The sequence below is a fragment of the Athene cunicularia genome, assembly GCF_003259725.1.
Source record: "Athene cunicularia isolate RWA chromosome 18 unlocalized genomic scaffold, athCun1 chr18_part1, whole genome shotgun sequence".
NCBI lineage: Eukaryota > Metazoa > Chordata > Aves > Strigiformes > Strigidae > Athene > Athene cunicularia.
Window position 1 is genome coordinate 42,996 of NW_020799123.1, and position 18,062 is coordinate 61,057.

Genomic DNA, 18,062 nt, shown 5'->3' on the forward strand with positions numbered 1-18,062 from the left:
AAATACTTTTCTAATAATGAAAAGGGAAATCTTACTGCTTTCTACCGCTACCTAGCGGGATGATACAGATAAGATGGAGCCAGACTTCTCAGATGTACATAATGGAAGAAAAAAAGATAATGGACACAAATTGGAACACATGAAATTCTGATTAAATATCAGGAACTATTTTTTCCAGAATTACAGTAGTTAAGCACTGGGACAAGTTGCCAGTGAAGTCAGAAAATCTCACTTCTTTAATATACTCAAAACTGAACTGTTCAAGGCTCTAAACAACATCTAATTGGTCTGGCTTTGAGAGAGGAGGTTAGGCCAGCAACTTCCAAAGGTACTTTTTAACTTAAATTGTTCTATAATTCTGTGTGAGTCTATAGGTATAGTTGAGTTGTGCTGTTGGTCTCCAACCAAGAAAATTTTGATATTATCCCAGACAGAAAATGTGATTCTGTCAGTTTTTCTACTGGATGGGAAAATTTGGATGAAAACCAAATGCTGAAAATGCTGAAAATTAAAGTGCAGAAAAGTTAGGTAGAGTAAAACAAGCAAACCCTGGTGAAGGGACCAGGAGATGACGTTGGGTATAAATACCTGACTGACTTCCTTTAGTGAGTCCCACAGTGCTCCATAAAATAAGGTCTTGGCTGGCAGGACACAGTCTACCCCAGTCACAGATGCCATTTTTCATTTGTTTATTTGTTTTTAAGGAGTTCATGAATGCTTAGAAGTTGGTAATAGACTATACAGCCTCTTCTGGACAGCCTGTTTCTCTGCTTGACAGTCTTCATCACAGGGAAGTATCTTCTTATATGCAGTCCAAGCCTCTCTTATCTGAAACTATGCCCAGTGTTTCTCATTCTCCTACAATGGAATCATAGTCTGAAGGTTGGACAGGCTTCAGCAGTCTCCCTGAAACACCTCAGATCTAAGCCCCCAACAAACAGCAAACATCCCTGCATAGCAAGTCAGGAAACCAGATAGTGGCTTCCAACCCCCAAAGGGCGCAGCATCCCTCTAGTGTCACTTGCCATGCTCCACTGCTTCTGCTGCATGTTTCAGGCTTAGCTGGTTCTAATTGCTCCCAAGACAGAGCTTTCAGCCTCTTGCCTGTGGTCACAGAACAAAATCTATCTTCAGTTGCAGATAGAGAAAGAGTCATCTTCTTATCAGAAGCCACTATATCCAGCATTCCTGCTCCTGGGAATCTCCAGTGAGCACAGCCTCCGGATGGTCTTCTTTCTGTCCATTACAGGAGCTCAGGCTTCTCACCTTTGCAGTGTCTCTGTGAAGATCCTGTCAGTCTTTTTTTCATCATCCCTTGTGCTATGCAGCCTTCTCACCACCTCCCACAGCTCCTTAACTTCAATAGAGCTTCACAGTCAGAGCACACCTTCTACAGACATGGGTGCTGCCTTCACCTGCTCCAGCTCCAGCAAGGGGACCCAGACCCAGACAGAGGCTTTCATCTTTCCTCAGGAGCCCAGTCTGGGTCAAGACCTCTGATGTTCCTGGAACAATTGTTCAGGTTGGTGCTGGGGGCAACGCCTGCTGACATGTCACCACCAGTGCTGAACACCCACACACTGCCTTCAGCAGAGTTTCTTCTGCTTTGAAGAGTGATGCTCTGGGCCTTAGGCTTGCAGTCAAGCAGTTATATAGCTCTCTCCCTAGGAGTAGCTGCATGAGTGCCTGAAAGTCCCTGATTGGGAGTCAGCTTTTCCCACCTGCAACCTGGATCTGACTAGCTTTGAACTTGTTCCAAGAAGAACTAGAAGCAGAGCCCAGAACTCTTGTGCAAACTGCAAGCACCAGCAGCCAGCAATAGTCCAAGCAGTGTCTGAGGCCTCTGCCTGCATCCTGCCCACAGACTGCCTGTCCTGAGGTCACAGCACTCCCAAAGGCCAGTTACATGGCAGATGGAGGCTGGGCCCAGGTGCCTGCCACCTACCCCTTGGTGGACTTCCTATCACCAACCACCTCCCTTCTGAGGAGACTGGCTTATGTCATCTCACTTTATTGTCTCTCAATGTTCCACTCTTGCCACTAACGGGACATTAGTTCCTTCTGAGCTAATTGGGTTTTGTTGTGATAATCTATTATCAACTCCATCATCACTGGCCATAAACTGATATACTAGGGGTTCTGCTGGCATAACAAGTTCAAACTATGTTTATGTTAGGATCATTTTGCCTGAAAAAAAAAAAAAAGTATAGTGATTTTTCTAAAACCCAGAGTTGCTCAGTAAGGCCTCTGCTACCCACCATTCACAAGTGCGTTTCCTAAAGGGTTCATTCGTGGGAGGATTCATACAACAATGAAGAAAAACTGGTATCCAAGAGACTAGGTACACGTGGCCTAGTTCCATGGGGAAACTCCACACCCATCTTGAGAGTGGAGCAGCTGCAAATTCCTGATCTATGACAAACGTAATAATTTCTACTTTCCCATCTTTAATGTGACTGTGGATTATTCTTCATGTATAATAATCACAAATCAAATTTTGATTCTTTCTGTCACTGTTGCCAGAATGATACCTAGAGAATTTCACAGGTGAGCTGTGTGCTGGCTACAACCATGTGTCTTCCAGCTTTCTGTTTGCTTTCCTAACCATATTAAATGACTAATATTTACACTGAAAGCCTCTTCACTCTATTAGCCTTTCTTTCACAACAAATCCTACCTCTATGCATATGATGAAACTCTTGAATCTTAAGCTGTAATACACAGATTTTCGTGGAGAGATTGTACCTTTAATAACAAATAAATTATTCAAACCATGCACCACATGTGAATTGCATTATTGCTGCCTTACTCTTTGTGGATTTGGGTGTTGGGATGGGATTTTTTACAGTCTTTTCAATAAAGGAAATCCATAATGCTCTGAAATTCTAACAAACTCACATACTTATATTAATGCTAGAGACTGCATAAGAATCAGAGCAGTGGAGAACCTGTGTCACCGTCATTTCCTGAACTGGGACACCAGAAACTACTTTTAAATACGAAGACTTCCTTGAAACATTCATGGAAATATAATTTATTTGTTAAGAAAAATAAATAGTGCTATATAAATACACATTTTCATTAGCTAATACTGTTTCATTCTGATCTAGCATTACGATTTACAGGATGCCTTGAGATATGCTTCAGATTTACAGAACTGAAACAGTGGTCAGTTGATGCAAGCCTTTTATTGGGTGTGCATGGTCTTCTGTACTGTTGTGAAAAGAGTTCACATACACATTCCAAGCTTTCTCTGGACCTGTATGATCAGAAAACTTGTATTTAATCTTTAAACTCCTTGCCAGCGTTTTTCTTTTGTGCTTGAATTCCAAAATAGTTTTTGTATATTTATTAATAGTGGTGACAGCTGCAGCCATACAGCAAGCAAAGGAAGCCCATGCGAGGCTATAAACAAAAAGGTTTAACAGAAATTAGCACATTTCCATACATCCTTCAATTTTATTTTTGAAAACACTGCATGCACATGATTATATCAGTGTGTGTCAGGGAGAGAAGCATAGTTGGGAAGAAAGAAAGATTCTTGGTTAATAACCATTTACATACCTGACTAATGTAGTTGACCTCTACATATTGGTTATTCACATTTAATATTCCTGTTTATTGAAACCCTACCTCAGAATTTCCATTTACTCCACTTAAAGCTTAATATCAGAAAGAGGAACTATTAAAAAAAAAAAAAAGAGGATGTGTAAAAATTTTAAAGGTGCAGTTACTGAGGCTACAAATCTCACAAGTGACAATGAGAAAAATGCGTGCCAGGTATCCAAAAGGGTTAAAAGAAAACAGAAGGCACAATTGAATAGCTGTCTAAAAAAGTCACTGAAACACATTCCTGAGAAAATACAAGTCCTGACTAAACAGAAAGAAAAGAACATGAACTCTGAAATGTTAAAAGTAAAATTATAAGAAGACAGAACTAAAAAATTACATTGAGGTACAATTTGCTAAAAATGTGTGAAACTTCCAGACTACTGAAATGGCAATGGATGCTGAAGGTATAAAAGTAATAGGTAAACACATGGCCACAGCAGAAGGAATTGGAGTTCATAGTGGAGAAACTTACTTATGAGAGCCGTTCTTAGCATGACAAGGTCATGATTATCTAACAAAACCATGTGGTTTCATGGAGAAATCAATTTAAGAAACACCTGCTTATCTCTCCTTTCCCTTAGAGATGTTTGTTCCCACATCCTTGCTGTAGTTCAAGAAATTTTTTTTTTTTTTTTTTTTTTTTTTTTAGCATTATTTGTAGCCAGGATTGGTTTCCACAGTGATCAGACAACCAGATGTGTTGACAGAGTTTGATGATGGTGGAGTCTGACACATAGATGTGAATGACTCCTAGAAGTGGGGAGAAGGGGAGCAGTTTAAACTATCTTTGCTCCTGAAGTCAGTCAGGCTACACCCTGACTAACTCTCAGATGCAGAGAGCTTTTATAACAGAGATAGCAAGAATAGGGGAAGATCACCAGAAGCAGGTAGATTTACTCTCGCACTCAAATGGAGCAAGAATAGGAAAGCAGACCTACCTGTGGTAGTGTGTAACCTGTGGATTAAACCAACTGAATAACTGAAACAGTAGGATTAGTAGACAAAGTGATAGAACTGATATTATGAAGGACATCTTTTGTTGAAGGTGCTTTTCCTAATCCATCTGTTGAAGCCCTTTGAAGGACTCAGTCACATGAGGGTAAGAAACCAATTTCAAGAAATCTTCTATAAAGGCCTCTTAGCAAAGACTGAAAGAAATTAATCTCTTATGATCAGATTCTCTTGAAGGTCAATACTGTGTTAAAAGAGAAATATCAAAAGACAGAAATAAATGGTTTCCTTTGACAATGAGAGAAGTATATCACTGTAATTCTTCAAAGTTTTTGCCAGAAATGTTTGGAAAAAATACAAAGCCTCCCATCTGACAAGAGAGAACTGAGGAAGGAAGTGAATGAAGTCTTGCCAATGAGAGAGTCAGAGAGTAAAGGGCAGTTTGGCTGCAGTGGAAATTCAGCTTCAAGAAGGCGAGTATTCAATTTCAATTCTGCCCAAAGAATAACAAAAGGCTCAACAAAGAAACAAACTAAAGCAACCAGTCATTCATCTGCATAAGAGAAATGCTGATAGAAGCTCAGATGGATTATGAGTTTTTCTTTTACTACATGGAGTATCCTGTATGAGGTGTGTATGGGAATTTAGTACAGGGCAGGGCTTTAGAGAGAAAATGTTATCTCTTGATGTGAGGATGCCTCAATCTGATAAACACAAGGAGAGTGAGAGATCACCAATAATAGAAACATCTTCCAAACTCTAGGAAAGCTGCTGAAGAAAAGAGAGATATGGATAGATTTATTAAAGGGATGTGAGTCTACTTATCATTAGTAATTCCAACACTGTAAAGGAAAAAGAAAGGTCTTCATGCTTCCTAGGCCAGGTGGAAAAAAACTGGCCACAGCAGCTGGATGCAAGGACAGAGAAGGAACTGTGACAGCTGCTCTGTGAGGTCTTGTGATTGGGGTGAAAAGCTGCTGCCATGGACCAAATTCTTTGTGTTTTTTTGGTTACTGAGGAGATCATTTTAAGTCCCAATGTAAAAGTGGCAAAGTCTTTGCCTGTACTTCTTCCTGCCCATGCCCCTGTCATGGTCTTGGTGACATTGTTGGCCACAAGTGGGTGCTGAGGCAATTAGAAAGGGAGTCTCAGCTATAATCATTGATGCCCCTTTTTTTGGCATCTGTTCTCTTTCTTCTTGTAAAAGACAAATAGCTTCAACATCCTTCCTGTCTCACCATCAGACAAGATTCTCATATACAGTCAATGGGAGAGCAGCCAAGGGAGACTGAAAATAAGGGTTCATACAACAGAAAAGGAGATGCAGATGTAGGTATCAGAAGAGGTAAGAGGAAAGAAACTGAGAGGCATCTGGGAGGAGACAATGAGGTACCTGTATGTATGCTTTGATTTATTTTTAGATTACTATCAAAAAGCATGATGCAGCTGCCTTTAGGCTAAAAAAAAAAATAGGAAAGAAGAAAGTGATTCTTGACAGAAAAATGAATTGATTAGAAAACAGGCACCACACAGACCATCTCCTCGATGTCTTCCTGTATGCAGGTACCAATGGCTTGGAAAGTCTTGTGTTGGTAGAAGTGTTTCCTTGGACATTCAACAGCCCAGGCTGCTCTGAATCATTAGAAGGCAGCCATGAAATCCTCAGTTCCTGAGTAGGTGCCACATGATTAAAGTCCAGGAGCTCAGAAGGCAGCTGGCTGTAGTACATGAACACAATGATGTTGACAATAGTGGCATCAGTGGAGTTGTGTCAGAAACAGCAATAGTGGCAGTGATTTGAGTGGTTTTCTTCTCCTCCCAGTGGGATGGAAAGGAGGGAACAGGCTTCTCAGTACCAGTCTGCAATTTTTTGTTTCCACTCCCATGGGAAGGGGGAAGTAATGAAGGAACACTCCTCTTTCCACTGACCACTGTTCAGTGGAAAACATGAATGAATGGAAGTGAGAGTCAAAGAAAAAAAAAAGTATCTAAGTTTGAAAGGAGAGAAGAAAACGGTGTTTGAGGATCTTACACAGTTCCTATGTTACCCATTGAGGTATCCAAGTAGCCCCTGGACTTTATCCAGGATGTTGTCTGGATATTTGGTATTGGACTTTCTCAGACCAGTTCTTCCTGACAGAAGGGGGATCACTCTTTCCAATTCCAGCAAGTGAGTGACATATGGATGATGGGCTACCTCATCTGCTGGACAAACAGGATGAGATACACCATTTGTCATGATCTGGTTAATCTCCATCTTGGGAGCACTGACCAGGCCCATTCTTCAGTGATTTGAGAGCACTAGAGAAACAACTCCATTTATAAACATATAACAGCAGCTTCAAACAAACCACTACGACTTGGGAAGCAGACTCCTGGAAAGATTCAAAACAATATACAGTGACCTCTGAATGGGATTTGAATTCTTAGGAAGGTGAAAAGTAACAGAACAAAAGACAGAAGAAACCCCTTATTTCACTGCAAAAATCCCTAGGAAGCCTGCATCATAAATTCTTGTCAGTACAATAAAAAGAAAGAATGAGCGACAATGAGCTGTGATCTCAGCTGCCAGAGCACATATAAGAGAGACAAACAGTTTAAGCTCTGTTCTACTGACGCAAAATTTTGGTCCTGATTGATTTTTGATTTACGCTCCATGTACAACCTGAAGCATATATCTGATAAGGAAAAAATCAACCTAAATGGCTAAAACTGGAAGAGTTTTAAACAACTTATGCAAGGTAGATAATCTGGGAAATTAGGGTACTAAACCTGGATCTGATGTGTATGGAGAAGAACCTCTGCTTCATGCAGAGCAGTTGGAAGTCTCTGCACTGTCTAAAGGATGGCAAATGCAAAATTCACAAGCTTATACATTCTATGCAACAATAAAATAACTGAACTTGGAGAAAAACAGCTGCATCCCCAGAACTTAAATAAGATAGACCCATTCCTTATAAATTAGTTACATTCCTTGAACATAGGGTGAAGTGACTGAAATGTAACGGAAGAACCAAATATAAATAGGTACCAATAGGACCAGCCATAATCCCATGTGTGAGGTCTCCAGTCTTCAGGACCAAGATTCACAGTCATTTGAAATACAGTTGTGTACATCATGTGAGCAACCATGCCCAGGAGACCTAAAAAATACAATATCATAACAACATTAGAACATGTAAATTGAAGGCATTCTTCTTTCTCAACTTTTTACAGTTGTGCCTTGAATACTTGAGGCATGGAGTCATATGCCCTTTCCCAGGGCCTTAATTGCAGCCAGATTTATCAAAGTTATGTAGGTGAATGAAAAAGTGAACGAACACTTAATGGCCATTAAAAAGCACTGGAAGTTTAGATTATGAAAGGGGCTTATATTTAATAAGTTAATTTTCAAAATTGCTGCTAGGCTGCTGACTAATCTTAAGGGCATTGGTTTTCCTTTAACATTTTATCTTCCAGTAGTGAGCTTCCCTGTGAACGTGTATTTTTTTATTTCCAGCTTCACTGACAAATCCATAAATACCTTTGCAGTAATCAACTATCCCACTGTCTAAAACAGATTAGCTTTCCAGAGCAGACAGTCCTCCACCAAACTCTCAGGACCAATTTGTTCGGTGTTCCCAAAGTAGGTCTGTTTCATGAATTCTTACAAAACTAGCTAGCTAGCACACATCTCCCAGTCTAGGACACATGTTCTCAGGCGTAACAAGTCAGGGCTGATAATGACCTGGCTTCAGTAATCACTGGGAAATGGTCTTCCCTGAAGTACTGGTATTGCCTGAAGCATGTAGCACAAAACCCAAGAGGCTTCATGCTGTGAACATGTATTTGGTAGTTAACTGGCACCCTGATAGCACATTCCTTAATAAACTGTCCGCAGAGAGTAGCCTGACTTACCAGTGTGGCTATTAGAGAATGGAGACCAGTCGTTCACCTCTCACCAGAGAGGTGGTACCTCATCGCTATTTTTGATTTACACAAATGTCTGTCCTGAATCCTCCGGTGTAGCTGCCTAGAAGTGCATATAAGTGGAGTGTGAACATGAGCTCCAGCACAGGAGCTCTCCTCTTAGCTCTTGTACAAGGATTAAATTCTGAGTCATGCTCAAATTTCAGCAGTGGCATCAGGGCAGTTTGGTGCTTGAGAAATTATGAAAGATTAACTAATATAGATATATTAGATATAGATGTAATAGATTCATAGATAGGCACACACAGTCATAGATGGGTGACTGTCAATGTTCATTTTCAACAAAGGCCACTGAAGGCAGCAGGACAGTGGTATCAATAATGTGTATCTCATAGCGGCGGAGTTAACTAGCAGTGCACATGTATTTAAGAGAAAACATTCACAGATCAGAATAATCGTTTCTGTAGAGTCAAAAGCTTCATGTGGGATGTTATAAACCCACATAACTATAGCAAGAAAATTTCACACTGTGATTTTTCTTTTAAATCACCATGTTCTGCACAAGATGGAACACACATTTTAGGATTTTATTCAATCAGTGCTAAAGACTGAAGAAACTGAGAAGGTCAAACCCTAGCTTTAACATGCTTTTTTCAATAGTTAAATACTGTAACAGGTTTTTTTAATTGTGTTTTCAATATAGCTAGAATTATGCAGGTACTGTTTCCAGTAGCTGAATTTTAATTTGCATTTGTCCACTAGAATAAAGAGCATAAGAAATTATATCTTCATTACAGATTACGGCAACTAGATTTGGTTTATATCTACAAAGGATTTATACATGTTTAATAGCTAAGACAGATGCTCTTCCACTTTTTAATATTTAAAAAAAAATTCCTAGAGGAAGTAAAAGAATGTCCAGGAAAAGCTTGTTGTGTAAGCCTCCTTAATACTGTACATGCCCAAACCAAAAAGATTATTAATAAAATTGAATATTTATGATTATTGGGAGAGGGAAAATCTGATAGTGGGCAAAACTATCTAAACAGTTGAATAAAACTCACTATTTCTTTGGAAATAGACATGACAGTGGCTTATGAGGTTTGGTGAGATAAAGGAGAAAGGGGGGGGGGGAGGTAATTAGTAGAACTGGTGAGAATAGCGATTTTTAACTAGTTGAACACCTTTCAGGAAAGTCATTCAGAAGAAAGGAGATATTCCAGCAGGTTCTCAGAGTTCACAGGCAGCAAAGTCCAAGAATTGCTCTCTGAACTCTAGGGAGCTGAGAGAGAAATCTTCAGATGTGTAAAAGTTAACTGCAAGGACGAAGGAATCATCTGCTCTCTGTTGCACGTGGGTAAACGAAAAGAAATGTTGCAAAAAAATTACAGCAGCTGGGGCTTTAGATTAGACATGAAGAAAATATTTAGAACAGTATGAATTGGAATAAATTTCCTAAGAAGGTGACAGAAACTTTAGTTCCAAAGAGAGAACATTGGTTTGTTGTGGGGTTTTTTTGGTGATGGGTTTTTTTTGGCCTTGGGGATTTTTTAAGATGAGGGTAGACAATTATCTGTCAGGAAAGGTTTAAGAGAGTTTGGACTAACTCAAGGCAGAGTCATGGGTCCCCAGAAGCTTTACACTTCCAAAAAATTAAGCAAAATTAGAGTGTTTCTGAAGTCACCATCTGGAATATAAAATGTGTTTGTTAAAGTCCTTGGTTGTTCAGCATGATGTCCACATTTAGCACTGCCCTCTAGGAATATTGTGCAAAAACAGGGCTAGAGAAAGACTAGAGAATCAAGAGTGATCTTAGAAATACATGTGAAGTCATACGATATATTTCTCAAACATTTCTTTTAGAGAAGATGGAGACATGTAATTAGTTGTCTGCAACTATGCAAAGGCTTCTGCAGAAGATAATTATTTCTTCTGCATTATCATGGTCAGATGTTTAATGAATTTAAATTATTTAGTAAACAAAAATGAGATTAGTAAATTAATTACATTTGTGATCATGTTTAATAGGATAAAGTATAATAAAAATCTTTAAATCATGAAGAAAAGCACAATAATCACAAATGTATGAACGCTAAATCCAGAAACATTAGGATTAGGATCAAGGTCCAAAATTTTGACCAAGACAATCTTGAGATTAATTCATCATCTGGCAGGTGTTTGACTTGCAATTAGATGCCATACTAAAAGATATGTTTTCTCCATGTACAAATCACTTTGAATTCTAAACAAGCCTGACCATATGAAGCACAGTGGCATGTGTTCCACAAGAAATTATAGTAAATAAATAGTATGATTGCTTCTGGTTATAAATTTAATGACTCTAGGATACATTTTCCGTGTTACCCTTAACTGCTGGTTTTACTGCAACATTCCTCAGTAACAATTCTATAATGTAGACAGAGTCGGAGTACTTCAGCTGCAAGACACCTTCAGAAGTCTCTGGTCCAACTTCTTCCCACTCAACACAACTCAGACCAGATCCCTTAGACTGGACAAGGAAACCTCTGAAGTTTCTTCCAAACTGAATTTGCCTAGGATAACATGGTTAAATAGCACTGGATAAAGAAGTAACATGCAGAAAATGAAAGACAATTTTCATAATTATTCTCTACTAACAGTTATCCAATTACATTTTATTCCTTCCTAAAAATCTTATTTTAATTTGATTATTCCTAATTTTATACTTAACATGTTGGAATTTTAAAAAATCAAGCTATTTGGAAGAGTATGTTACTTTTTACCTTTGACAACCTACCTGTCAATGAAAATTATAAAGTTAAAATAATTAAAATAGTAAAATCTATAAATAAGTATTAAAATAATCATATTGCAAAATGCTTAATTAAAAATAACATTTTCCATTAAATTTTTCTACATCTTGTATTGTTAGCATCTCCATAGGTATTGTAATAGTTTTGAAACTTGAACACTTACTAATTTTCAGGTGGACATCTATCTATGTTGCATTTTCTGGATGCAATAAATTGAGATCCTTAACTGTACCTGCTAATACGGTGACTACTGCTGAAAAGGCGTTGATCTTTAGCCCATCAATGACACCACTGCAGTAGCACATTTCTACTGACATAAGAATGGCTCCAGTCAGAAGCAAAATGATGTACAGAAACTCTGCTACAATGGACAGCCAGAAAACCCCTGGAAAATCAAATTAATAACACTGATGTTATAAGCAGTCATTCAGTATCTTCACCATTTCTTTCTTCTTCATTTATATTGTTTGCACAACATTAAACAAAAGTTCAGAGGCTTTGAGGATGCTGTTATAACACCTATAGGAAGACTTCAAGGTCAATGGACACCCTAAATTATAATTCCCTCGACTGTTTTGTCTGTTTAGTGGAAGAGCACTTGCACATTCCTGCTATACAGCTAAGAAACTTACAGTACAGGTGGGGCAGTATGGTTTTATACTCAGTAGCTACTAAAAAATTACAATGAACCAAAGTTCATTCAATTATCTAGCTGTTGACATCATGGTTGCCGAGTCCAGAAAGAACTGTACCAAAACAAAAAGACCATGTTAGCCCACTAGCAAACTGAAGGCTGCACACACAGCCACATGGCCTGAGGGTCTAGTCATTAAATAAAATCTTCCCAGTAGGTTTAATTTTCCACCAAATAGGATCTTGATTTTTTTAGACAGAAACACCTTTGTTAGCCTCCAGATATCACTGAGATTCATTTTTCTGCATATCTTCTAATTAATCTCTTTCTGATTATCTGTTAATTATGTCTTATGCAAGAAGTTAATCTTTCCACTAAAGTCTCTCAACCTGCTGTTTTACTATTAGCATGCTAATGTCCCACAGTCAGGAGCAGGAGGCCTTCTTGTGTACAGATCATAGCAACCTTCCCAAACCTTTTTAAAAACAAGTAAGTGTGGCCTGAGACACCTGGTTGTAGATTCAAATAGTGATTACATGTGAAGGTATATACTAACAGGGATAGCATTTTTTCTGGTTTTAAGTTAAGACATGTAATTGATTACTAAACACTACATATGTCAGGAAACAATGTTTGTGTGGTAAATAAGCCCTACTGTGGGCTTTCAAAGGCCATTTAGACATTAAATTCTTGGTCCAGGCTGTGTGTAGGGGTTGCTGGACAAGGTTTGTTTCTCAAAAAATTCTTTTCCTCAATACACAGTTCTGATTTTGTTCAAGAACTCCAGTTCTTACATTGCCCAACAGTATTGGCTGCTCCAGCTATGAGAGTTTGCATCTCAGCATGTTTGATAAGCGATAATTGTTACATATGCACTAGCCAGCTGTGATAATCCCTGGGTATGATGCCTAGGGATAATAAATTCAGGAGGGGTGCACCTGACGCATCCCGAGTTCTGTGTGCACAGCAGTTATATGCATGTGCAGAACACAAACTCCGTCTTCTGTGTGGGGCAGGAGTCTATTCCCACAGGGGATTTCACTGCCAAGGGATAGCTTCTCAGTGTGGTTATCAGGTACCTAGATGTTGTCTTAAGTGTCCTGATCTGACTTGCCTGTGGCATTTGCCAATGCTGTTCACAGAGTTAGTTTCAACACTATGTCCACCAGTGGTTTCACGTGTGAGGAGCTTTCAGGGCAGGGTCATAATCTACCGCTCCTTAGACTATGTGACTAAGAACCACAGCTTGTTTATATTTTTTTCACATGGTATAAAAATCTTGAATTATTTCTGCAGTGACAAATAGAGGGAAGGAGAACTAGCCTTCAGACACTGAGTATTTCTCCTACCCCAAGGGGCTGAAAAAGCCTATGTAGGTAAGTACTAGTATCCTGGACATGCAGTTTCAACTCCATGGAGAAGGAAGACTTTGTTCTGAATCAGCCACTTGCAAAGTGACTGGTCTAACTGCATCAGTGATATGGTTTACATTAGAGGGGAGAGATTAACAGCATCTGCAGGCACGTTTTGTAGGAACATGAACTGTTATTTGAAAGAAAGAGGGCAACTCTGCTTCCAGGAGAATGGAAATTCCTCCTTGCAGATCCATGTAAGGTACTGGGAGAGGATTCAGACTGCTATCAAGACACACGTCCTTCAAGCCCCCTCAGCATACTGCCTGCTCTTCACACTGAACAAAACTGAACTTCACACAGTGAACAAAAAAATGGGATTAAAGCAAGCATTTCTGATATAAAAATTCAGTATATTTATCTTAGTAAATGTGATCAGGAAAGTTTTATTTTACACAAAAAAATATGCATACCTACCTCGATCAGAAGCTGGAGTCAGACTGATGAAGCTTCTACACTTCTCACCTAATAAAATTTAAAAATAATATTCAGGATTATTTTTTATTCTGTAATGAAATAGATTAATATAAAGCAGAAAATGCAAAGTCTATCATAAAGTCACAAACTGAGAAACAAACTGAGATCCGGAGAAACTCTTTCTGATGTATATTTACACACACACACAGACTCTTGTACATGGACATACTCCTGGGACTTAACTAGAGAATCCTTTTAGACTTTAGGGCAGAACCAGAGTCTGAGAGATTTAGAGAAAAGCTATGAATTGATTTCTAAAAAGTTGTAGCTCTGAACGCCAGAATGGGAAAATGATGAACTCCTTTGAAAGACTGGCAGTCTGTACACCATCTTCCTTCCCTGTGAAAGAAGACTTGCTTTCCTTACAGCAACAAGGCTGCTGCTCACACAAATTTCTTCTAAGATTGACTCCAATTTCTTTCTGTAAGCTTTGATTTTCAAACTCATATGACCTCCTGATCCCCACACAGATGCTGTGAACAAAGCTCTTTGAATTAATCTGTTCTGCTTTGAAAACACAGGGTGTGGGGTTTTTTTAGTTTCTAACTGCACCAAGTTGAAAGAAAAAAAAAAAAAACAAAACAAAACTTCCATAGCAGATGCACAAATTGAACAGCTTCACTATCCATAGCAGTCACCACCTGTAAGATGTCATTTGGACATGTACTTTGCTCTGATTTTCAACATCTACAACTTTAAAATTGCACAATTTACAAGACCTTCTGGTAGAACTGGACTTTGAGGACAGGTGACTGCAAAAGTATTTTCATTTTATAACACAGATGACAGCTGATTTGATTTCTCTGAAGTTTTGTTATAGTTGTCATTTGTAAACTGATCAAGGCAATAAGGGAAAAAGCTTAGTGTTGATTTGAATTTACAATAAATGCCCTACTTCTTGACCCAGTTAAGCAATTCCCTTATATAAAGATGCAAATTTAGCTAGAAACTATCTTTAATGGCAAGCTAATTTCATTCTACTGATATTTACATACACAGAGAGAAGCAATTAAATGCCACCACTCATGACTAGTAATTCTCCAAATTATGTTTTAGCAGTTTGAAAATAATTGTCACTGCTCTGATTTATGAAAGGTGAGATCACAGTAAGAAAGTAGGAATACCTGTGATTAAGAAGAAATCCGTGAAATATCTCACTGATATTATTGATCAAATGATTTTTAAAACCAAAAATCACATTGTACTTTTATGTTGCCATAGGGGATTGTAAGCAACCATTTAAGGTGAATACATTCATTTTTGCCTAAGGGACTAAAACCATCAGAAAAATAAAACACTTTCATGTTAAAGTAACTTAACTTTGCTTCTTTGGTTAGAAGAATACAAAAAAAAAAAAAAAAAAAAAAAAAAAAAATCTGTACTACAACATGTCACTCTAAAGTTCTTTACAGAATTTACTAGCAATTTTTTAGGAATTGGCTAGGTAGCACCCTTTAAGATCTCCCTTTCCAGAGAAGATCAACTTTTAAAGGATACTTTTTCATTTAAAATGCATACATATTGCAGCAAATAGGAATGTGACACCAAATAAGTAGGAAGAACTCCGATTACTTAAGTAAATTTACATGGATTTACTCACCTTCTTCATTTATAATTTCTTCACAGGAATACCAAATCCCAGCATGAAACTTCCGGTCAATAAACTTGTCATCTCCTGTCTCCCAAATGTACTGCACAGCATTGCTGTTGCTGGCATTAGGGCTACTAGAGTGGATGCAGTGATGCCCTTTGCTCTGTCCTGTACAGAAAGGTTTGGCAACTTTTCTTGCTCCTTCACACCAGTAACTGCTACTGAATGCTGTAACGGACAAGGCTAAAGAGAGAAAACTGAGAGAAAATGCTGCTAAGGCTCTCTGCCGTCTGTCTGCAGCTGGAACTGACACTGGCATCCTCCAGGACTCCACTGTCAACTGTTCTAGAAACAATCTTTTACAAAGCTGTGTTGATATCTGCCTGGTGAAACACCTGCTTGCATTTACAATTTCATTCTTCATTCCTCTCAGAAAATTGTACCAGCTTAGTAGTTAAGACAGAAAGCACAGATATGGGCATGTCCAGAAATCATGTGGCAGGAGAGATTAAGGATATTGGACAGTGCTGCTTAGCAGTAAAGTCTTGTGAAAGAAATATGAGGAGGCAGGACAATAAATTATAGTTCGTACAATGACTCAGCGGAGTAAAGATACACAGAATAACACAGAAGCATCGGAAGTACCCCAGTACGTGATCAGAAAATTCTTATTTATATAAACAAATTATTCATTTTTAAGTTGATCAGCAGGTGTAGTCAGACTGATCAAACTCCTCCATTTCTCAGCTAGCAAATAAACAAATCTTGCAGTTCTAAATGCTGCTGGTTCACTGAACACTGATTTAATTGAATGAGTTGTGAATCTTACTACAAAGAAGTTCCTAAGGAGATAAAACTAGACTAAGTGTACTAGTTTGAAAACAAAACTAGTGGGAGACACCAAGTCAGAATAACAATTTAATAGGGAAATAAAAAGAGGGAAAAAAAATATAAAGGCAAATAACACTGGGTTAAACTAACAGAGTCAGGATACAACCTGACACCCTGTTAATGCTGGCTGCAGTCCCCCTGAAGTGATGATCCTGTGAAAGAAGGTCTGCTCTTCCTCAGAAAGTCCAGTGTAAAAGGAGGGTCTCTGGTATTTAGAATCTCAGATTATATCCAGGATGGAATGCTTGGTTCCTCCCTCTGGACCATCTTCTGTTAATGAGCTTAATCAACATGACTCATTATCCCATTGTGAGATGCTCCACCCAGAGGGAGGAACCAATGCTGCATGGCATTGATGGGCCATTAACAGAAAGACAGTCTGGGGGGAGGCGGCAAGGAAACACTGCCCTACCTGATTTCAGTAGTTCCTGAGGATGGTAATAAAATATGCTGCAACCCAGGACACTAAGTTAGAGCATTCCACAGCCTTAGAGCACTTTTTAAGACCACTGAGAAGGTGACTGCATCTGTTTGAAGTTCCACCAGTGACAAAGGAAAGTCAGAAGTTACATGACTTCACTATTGATGGGCTTCTGGACACTGTCTAGTCTGCCTCCATGAACACATAATAGAAGTGTTCCTTGGTTAGGTGAAACAGTAGAGAAAAAGCTGAATTATCTGATTGTCCATCTGTGATATCTGTGAAATAGCATTTTTTTTCCTTCATCTAAGAAACATTGCCCACCTCGACATGTTATATATGTTGCTTTTTTCTGCCTGTTGGGTTTTTGTTTGGGTTTTTTGGGGTTTTGGTTGGTTTGTTGGTTGGTTTGTTTTTTTTTTTTCCTTAATGAAAATGAGTGATGCTAAGAACCAGAAGGAGCAGGAGTGTTAGTAAATGATTGCTTCATTTTATAACCGTAAGGCCAAAACACATGCCCGAAGGGAGAGAGATACCTCAGGATAGACATTTGTGTATCTTTTAATGAAAATAGTTCTGTATTTTAAGACAAATCTCTACCCAGAAGAAGTCAGGGTTGGAGAAACATGTGGCTAGACAAGTCCCAGCAATGAAACTCAAAGAAACAGGATAGATGCCTGCTTTAGTCTGTTACAAAGATCTCCAACTGAAGAGCTGCTCAGCAACAGAGTGAAAGACCAAGCAGGTATCTAGACTAAAAAGACAGATCAGATCTCACACCCTGAAAAGCGGACTGCAGATTGAGCCAGGAGTTATTTTTTCCCTACAGCTCTGTGTTACTGGATTTTCACAAGGATGTAGCACTCCATGGGAATCCTCTGTGCATTGCTACTGCTTCCGGACAGCATTACCAACTGCCCAGGAAGTCTGAGAACAGGATCAGAGGGAGGGAATGAAGGAGGGAGAAACATTCTTCTAAGGATTAAACACTTATCTACGTTCCTATTCCCAGGAGTAATCTGCATATGGCAGTATTCAAACATATTTTGAGCCTGTGAAACTCAAGGAAGTTGAGTTGACTTGGGAATAATACCAACACCTCTTCAATATGTACAAACTTTGCAGTTTTATATGCCCATTATAAAATTTAACTAGCATAAATGTCAGAGTGTTGTTGTCTTTTCTGACTAAATAGACCTTGTACTAGGCTGTGAATCAGTCTCTGGAGACTTCAGAAAAAGCTCTCCCAATTGATATCTTCTGATTGACAACTGTAATCAGATTTTTCACTGAGCCAGTTTTCTGCTTATGCCCTATCAATGTTAGTACCACAAATTTTAAACCAGTTTGCCATGTAAGAATGCTCTGTATA

The 18,062-nt window shown here is 38.7% G+C and overlaps 1 protein-coding gene across 4 annotated transcripts; it reads right to left on the minus strand.

The window, feature by feature from the left end:
* Positions 1-869: 869 nt before the first annotated feature.
* On the minus strand, positions 870-15,809 carry GSG1L2 (GSG1 like 2). Of its 4 annotated transcripts, XR_003399653.1 has the most exons (6): positions 15,388-15,809; positions 13,728-13,775; positions 11,497-11,649; positions 7,595-7,706; positions 3,067-3,405; positions 870-3,033 (listed from the first exon to the last, which is right to left on the minus strand). XR_003399653.1 is itself a non-coding variant. In XM_026861021.1 (5 exons), exons 1-5 carry the CDS (start codon positions 15,800-15,802, stop codon positions 3,150-3,152), a joined length of 984 nt encoding a protein of 327 aa, XP_026716822.1. In that variant the 5' UTR covers positions 15,803-15,809; the 3' UTR covers positions 3,019-3,149. The 4 variants fall into 4 exon arrangements, 2 of the variants coding, with proteins under 2 accessions (XP_026716822.1, XP_026716824.1); XM_026861021.1 differs by having other exon boundaries at positions 3,019-3,405; XR_003399654.1 differs by lacking the exon at positions 870-3,033 and having other exon boundaries at positions 3,287-6,442; positions 6,493-7,706.
* Positions 15,810-18,062: the final 2,253 nt, after the last annotated feature.